This window comes from Montipora capricornis, chromosome 2, assembly GCF_036669925.1.
Source record: "Montipora capricornis isolate CH-2021 chromosome 2, ASM3666992v2, whole genome shotgun sequence".
Taxonomy (NCBI): Eukaryota; Metazoa; Cnidaria; class Anthozoa; order Scleractinia; family Acroporidae; genus Montipora; species Montipora capricornis.
In genome coordinates this window covers 25,149,543-25,157,042 of record NC_090884.1, presented here as the reverse complement: position 1 = coordinate 25,157,042, position 7,500 = coordinate 25,149,543, and the positions used below count along the sequence as shown (strand labels likewise).

The window sequence follows — 7,500 nt, the reverse complement described above, 5'->3', positions numbered from 1 at the left end:
TGCGGTAATTTAAGAACGGACCGTGCGTGGAATTGAAAGGAGATTTTAATAGGCCTTGAGCAGGGATGGTACTAAGTGTGGACCCCCATCTGGACCCCACTGGAAAAAAGAAAGGAAACAAAAGTTTGAGGATACGAGCATGAACTTCTTAATACATTTCATGTCACTGATTGAAATATATACTTTGCCATTGAGTAGACTCTGAATCATTTAAGTAAGTGCGATCTCTTTGATTTAAAATGGTAAGTTGTGGTCAAGATAACTATGCATTGTTTCTGAGAAAACAATCAAACATAAATAGCCCCATGAAAGGACATAGTGACACCATTTATCATTGATAATGGCAGCAACAGCGTATTGTAGTCAGTGGGACTTATTTTAGTTTGTTGAGAGAATGGAAGTACCGTCAATGTGCCGACCTTTACCCAGACAGACCTTCCCCTTTCCAGACCGTGATGGAGTGGGGGAAATGTAGACGAAAAGAAAATACAAAACCCTGGCTAATAAGCTACCATTCATTTGAAATTTATGCATAAGGTAAAAATGAGAAAGCAAGACACTACAAACTACCCTCGTCCCAGATCGCGGGAATCGAAAGATCCATCAGATGCAGTCTAAGCTGTATGCAGAAAGAAACGAAATTGATACTATAATCAGCGCTACAGCTTGAAGCACATGGCAAGCTTAACTGAAGTCAGTTTCAATTGCATGAGTCGCACAACATTTAAAAATAAAGTGTTTAACGGTTTCATCGTACTTTTTCTAATTATCACCAGTCACGTGCACGTCTATCATCGAAAGCAGGATCACTATGTTAATGATCGCTTGCTTCGCTCACTCCGCAGGAAGAATAGCAGCACATTTGAAAAAAAAAAAATGCGTTTTACGAAACTCATTTCAGTTTTGTAATAGTTCTAATAACGACGATTTCTTTGTAATGCGGATAATAATTCCTTTAAAATTCTACTACGCAAGCGAAATTGCACAAAACGATGACATAGCTCAAAGTTCAGATGTCAGAATTTATGCACAACAGAGGCCAATGATGTAACTTAAAAGCTGTCCAGATTAACACAAATTTCACATTCCGGAACGTAACGAAAGCGACGAATGCGAAGGTCATGCAGGCTATAAAACGAGAAGTAAAACAGTACAACTATATAGAAAGTCCCACGTAAATGCCACGTAAATGGAGTCCCACATAAATGCCACACACTAAGTGCTCAATCAGCCGTGTTGCCAGCATGGTTGTCCTGATAGTGTAGTGGTCATCACACCTGACTAGTGATTCGCTCCCCTGGTAATTTCCCTAAATAAGACAACTTTGAGTATTCTTTATTTTTACTTGAATTCTATAGATTCCATCGGCAAATTAAATAAATTATTTTCCTTTTTAGTGCTTCCATTTTGACATTTTATCCAAGTTTCCGTAATGTTCTTTAATTTTCTCTTTTTTGTGCTGATAATTATTTATTTTTTAATTTTTTCTTAAAGTTCCCTTTATATTTTCACTTCTCTCAATCTGATAAATTAAAATAAGCCTCTGAGAAAAAATGCCTTTGACAGCAATTTTATAGAGTATTGGTAGTTTAGTTAATAAAATAAAAACGATGAAAAAAGTAAGCCCACAAAAGTTGAGAAGGCTGACTCCAGGGAAGCCGAAGACATTTGGAGTGTAAATCTACATGTAAATTAAAAAAGACGAGATTGTTAACTCATAAAATAGGCGAGCATGCCACTGTAGTCCTTAACCTACTACTTACCACCTTTTCCAAGATAAGATTCTGCACGTATTCCCTTTGCTCTCTAGTTCCTTTCACCCAAAATCCTTCCTCGGCTCTTGAAAGGCTAAGCACTTTTGCTCCAGATCTCTCCTGAATTGATCTGAATGTATTGCCTCCCGTTCCAATGACATGACCCTTTAAATCTTCGGGCACATCTACAAAGTCCGCCATTTTCTCTTTGTGTTTCACACAGTAGGTGGCTATAATAGGATTCAGGAATCTTTTCAGTCCAGTAAGCAGGAGAAAATGAGGAAAAATACGCTTTATCTATGACTAGATTAGCAGCGTATATCACTTAGAATTTAAAAAAGGACCTTAGAAAAAAAAAACTTGAATGAATGATATCGGTCTCGGAAGGGGTAGTCTCTAACGAAACTGTGGTGCTGCGTCGGTGGTGAAGTAGTATACAAAAATTTGGTTTTATCAACGGAGTTGATAATGTAAATTGGCCACCGTACGGAGATTCTAAAAGCTTATAGAATCTCTGTACGGTGGCCAATTTACATTATCAACTCCGTTGATAAAACCAAATTTTTGATATCGGTCTCGGTTCAATAGCTGAAGAGAAAACACAACCACTTCACTACCAAATAACCGCTTCGAACAGGAACTTTAAGGAACTTTATTTACCGGTAAGTGTCTAGTCGTTCTAGCGCTGGAGCGCTAATTGGGGACACTGTAAACTGAAATTAACAATGAAAGCAAATCAAGTCAAATGTTGGTTTTTGAGGAAAGGGGAAGCCGGAGTACCCGGAGAAACCCTCTCAGTGCAGAGTAGAGAACCAAAAAACTCAACCCACATATGACGCCGAGTCTGGGAATCGAACCCGGGCCACATTGGTGGGAAGCGAGTGCTCTCACCACTGCGCCATCCCTGCACCCCTTAGGACATCGCAATTTCTAAGTATTGAAATGAAGCTAACCCTAACAATTCACGGAAAGCTAGCTGAATGAAAATTCTTCTTTACTAAGAACGGCATCGACCGTGAAAAATGGCAACGACCGTTTACGAAACGGAAATTAGCTGCGCCGCACTTGCCCTACCATCTTAGCTGTCAAGTCATCTGGGAGCTGGTCACTTGTAAGTTCGTATTGTATCCCTTGCTAGATAAATGTAATACTGACAGAAAGCAGTATTTCAACTGCGGAGTAGTTCGGGAGTTTTTAAGGGCATCTTTCGCAAGGTGCTTCACAACTGCGATGACCACTTTCACTGAGACCTTGATCCACTTTCTGATTTTAGAAGTGGCATCCTTTAGTGATTAAAAAATAATTATGCCAAACGCGTATTCATTTGGGAATCTCGTTTAAACGCTCGCACAATACTTGGTTATGCCCAGATATATACGTTTTAAACACCAAATGAACCCGGCCGTCCACAAATCTCTTGAAAATCAACAAACCGAAGAGGATTCAGGAATCTCTTCAGTCCAGTAAGTCAGTAAGTCAGTGACCGGCTTGGCGGTGTCTCTAAAAGGGCTTGTGGTTTATGAGGCCACCTAAGCAGAAACAGCCATAAGTCAAAAAGGGACTTTCATGAATGCTGGAATACTGTGCAATTTCGTTTTGCAACGCCATTGCGAGACAAGTTGCACGAATCATTGCCCAATGTAACATACTTTGCAACACCCAAAAACGTTGCGAAACAGTTGCAGAAAGCGTTGCGGAAAGTAGAATTGAGTTCTACTTTCCGCAACGGTTGCAACGATTTTTTTAAGCATTGCGCAGTGTAAAATCTGTTCCGCAACTTGTGTCTCAACAGTTTACGCCACCAGCCGATGAAAATTTTCCCTTAACCTCATGTGATCATCGAAATGAGACAAGTTGCATAAAATGTTGCTTAGTGTAACACCCGTAAAACAACTTGTTTTGTAATGTCAGAACGTTTGTAGAAATGGCGTTGCGAGACAAGCTGCAAGAAAAATTGCAAAGTGTACAGCACCTGTGGGTGAGAGCGAAATAAAAACTCGGCCAAAGAAATCCTTAATAAGAACGTTGTTATGGTAGTATTTTGGCCTCTAACAATATTCGTTTCATGAAAAACACACGGCCAACAATTCTTTAATGCAGTGGTTACGCCCTTGGAACAGTCAGTCTGTTGAATCCAAAACGTAACTATCTCTAAACTGTAGCTATCTCCGTAGCTATCTTCACTCCACAACCAGATTAACATGATTAATTTACAGTAATTATATTACAAACCTGTGGCGCCTTCATGTTTCATTTTGTCCATGATAGAACTTTGGACTTTCTTCACAAAGCGGAAGAAATCAGGAAGCTTTCTTATTACTTCTTCAGGCTCCCAATTTTCACTGTTAAGCAACTCGTCCCATTCTTTGCAATAAAGATACATGTAGACGTCGGTCTCCTAAAAACGAAAAATGCTTTTGCTTCCTTCCAACAGATTGGTTATGCTAGATAACTACGAACAAGTTGTGATAAAAAGCGAACTGACTACAAGAGACAGCTAAAATGAATTGATTTTGTACATGAAGTTAAAAAATCTCAAAGGTGTGTATTAGGCAGATTGTAAGATTTTCCGCCCGCCTACATTTTAAGGAGCAACCATTTTCTTGCCTGCTCCTTCAGTAGTGTCAGACAGGACTGACTAATTTGTTTTTTCTTTTTTTTGATAACATTCCAATGATGTTATTAAGGATGCATTAGTATGACAATTGCGCAAATGGACCAACGGATGATTCAAGAGTTAACGAAAACACTTATTGGTGAATATGTACTACCTAAGATGTTATTGAATTCACGCAAAATAAAATGAATTTCTGTTTTCTGTTAACAAAAGGCAAAAGGTGTAATAACGTTTTTAATCGAATTTTTTTTTTTTCAGTTATAGATTTATATGGCCAAAGTTTACATCTTTTGTATTCATGATGAACGACAATTGTATTCTTGGATGATGTTATAAGGTTCTGCCTTCAACATAACAGGATTTGAATTCATTGGATTGCATAACTTCCCATTACCCCTTTCCCTTAACCATTCCCCCCCCCCCCCTCACATCCCCTGGGTTGAAATTTAATGAAGTGCCTGGATTACAATGAAAGCCCTCAACAGGAACATGCCCCCTCCCAAAAGAAATCAAGGTTAACATGAAGAAGGCGGTCGCAATCACACCTTTTTGATGTCTCTTCCATACATGCCCGTACTCTCCTTTGAGAGAATGATTGAAACATCTTCCGACAAACGATACACAGTTCGTTTTGAACAACGCATAAACGACAGCTTAAATCCATCTGGTAGTTTCTCATCTGGAAGACGAAGTCCAAATTCATCTTCATCTGAAAAAGTCACTTTGGAGAGATACCTCAGCAAAGTGCTTCTTATGTCGTCTTCGGGCACAAAGTCCATGTGGAAACCACTGTCTAAAATCACGGGAAAGTAACGAAACCAGGTAAATACATTAGCCGGATTGAAATGTCCCTTTTCCTATTAAATAAAAGAGGCCAGGCAAAGTCTCAGCCAGCAGGAATTTCACAAAGCTTTCTTTTGGGAGGCGCGTTGGCCTCATTGTTACTGCGCTCGACTCCTGATCGAGTTCGGGTCTTGTTCGGAGGCATTGCGTTTTGTTTTTGGGCAAGACACTTTACTCTCACGGTGCCTCTCTCCAGTCAGGTGTGTAACTGGGTATCGGCGAAGTTAATGTTGGGGGTAACCCTGCGATGGACTAGCATCCCATTCAGGGGGAAATAGAAATACTCCTAGTCGGTTCATTCGACAGAAACCAGAGATAAGCGCCAGCCTGTTGGGCCTTCGAGGCTTGTAGCTGGCCCTTTATTTCTCTTCGCGTAAAGCCGGAGAGGCTGCCTCTTTTCACCTCCAAAAGGGTATAAAGCAGACACCTCTTGCAATTTGGTGCCTGGAGCAATAATGAATGCAGCACCTGTGGCCGGTAAATACAATGCTTTTAATGATATCTCAAAGATATGATGTTGAGGTTCGACGACAATGTACGCGCAATGGCAAAGGGTCATGAATATACTTCACATACCTGCTAGTGCACGAATAGTGAGTCTGCAATCAAATTCGCAGCCAGGAAATAAGATATCTGCTCTTAGATATCTTTGAGATGGTAAAAAAAACCATCCACGGCATCGAGAGCTCGTAAACTCGTCTTCAAAGCATACCTCATCCAAAATGTTCTTTAGGTCAGTAAAGGGGAATATTATACTCTCCAACGTTTTTCCCACATTCTTCTTCATGACCCATACCTGGAACAGAAAAGACTAGTCCAGTCTACAGCGTTCACTTTAAGTACAACCCACTTCATTATACTACAAAACGATGGTAAGCCTCCATCATGCACCAGACTTGTTATCTAATGAGAAAGAGCGAATCTTTGAGGTAGTGAACAGCGCTTGACCTGGTTTTGGATGTACTTTCCTGCAGCTGTATAGCCAACAAAAACCAAACAAACAAACATGTTGAAACACTTCATCCGAAGAGGAAACACGAGGGAATGCCCTTTTTTTGCTCATAACTCTATGCTGTCCATCAATGGTATCCCAATAACCCTACGAGAAACCTACGAGGCAAGCAATATCTCTAAATGCAAAAGTATCGAAATCAGTCCGAACTAAATATTTGAAGTGTGGGTTATAGACGTAAGAAAGAAGTGATCTTCGCAATTATCTGGAAATTTTTCGATAAGCCTCTTGGAAATCATCCACCATTCGTAAGCGTCTCTCAATCCATGTGTTTTTTGCTGTTTTTGGTATGATTTCCGTGTGGATTTCTGCTCATAGTCGCGGTAATGGGCTTTTGGCCTCACCTTGAAAGTTAATCGACCCCCATTTGGCGTTGGAAATGTTAACTCGTATTTTGATTGATAGTCTTCGTATTCGGGAAGGGACTGATTGCACAAACGCTGTTCCACAAATTTCTCATCCAGGTTGACTCCTCCTCTAAATAATGTCTTCCACTCACTTCCCTCCACGAGCTTCCCCAAAGCATTTTCAATACTCCACTCGCCGCCAGGGCCTAACCAACAAGGAAGTAATATGCATAAGTTTTTAAAATCAATTGTCGATCCCCGGTAATAAAAAAAATTCCAACCCTAGCCATGTACAAGAGGCTCAGGCACACCAAGGGGGAAGAGGTGTTCAACGAGACTCCCATTTCTCGGAATCTTTTCTATTTTCGTGAGTTAGTTGGGCTCGATTAATTGGGTCAAAAATTCAGAATTTTCGGTGTTTTACGCGTCTGTAAAGTTTAGACATTTCATCCGAAATTTCGGCCTAAGTTGTTCGGACCTGAGTCCGAGCAAATATTATCCGTCGAACTATACCTGGTTAACCATTTGTATGCACGCAAATAAAGCAAGAAACAGCAGATAAACACTATCTTTTAGCAATTGTCTTTCTCGCACAAGTTTACAACATTCATATCAAATGTTGAGCACAGATTATTTCACGTGTGTCAGTCGCAATAGTGAAAATGATACCTTCATCACCCTGGCGAATAAGAACGGTTCCGAACTGACACCAAATGTTGGCCTTCAGAGGTCGTTTTGTTCCTATTTCACGCTTAATCCTTTGGAGCGAGTGTAATACTTCTGCCTCTAACGTCTTAAAATAAATAGGGTCATTTGCAAGACTGGGAGATTCCTGATAAACAAAGCAAACAAGTGGTACTGGTGAATTAAATAGTAAATAGAGGGTCAAGAAGAATTACAACAGCAGAGAGCATCTTCTGAAAGCAA

The 7,500-nt window shown here is 40.2% G+C and overlaps 2 protein-coding genes across 2 annotated transcripts in view; both read right to left on the bottom strand.

The window, feature by feature from the left end:
• LOC138036984 (uncharacterized) overlaps positions 1 to 7,500 on the bottom strand; it is a 118,955-nt gene that overhangs the window by 26,563 nt on the left and 84,892 nt on the right. The gene's annotated exons all lie outside the window — the stretch shown is intronic.
• LOC138038600 (uncharacterized) overlaps positions 1 to 7,500 on the bottom strand; it is an 80,760-nt gene that overhangs the window by 13,069 nt on the left and 60,191 nt on the right. Inside the window, exons 15-17 of the mRNA XM_068884572.1 lie at positions 4,917 to 5,164; positions 3,987 to 4,152; positions 1,764 to 1,984 (exon numbers count right to left, since the gene is read on the bottom strand). Coding sequence (XP_068740673.1) covers positions 1,764 to 1,984; positions 3,987 to 4,152; positions 4,917 to 5,164 — 635 coding nt within the window. The remainder of the gene's footprint in view (positions 1 to 1,763; positions 1,985 to 3,986; positions 4,153 to 4,916; positions 5,165 to 7,500) is intronic.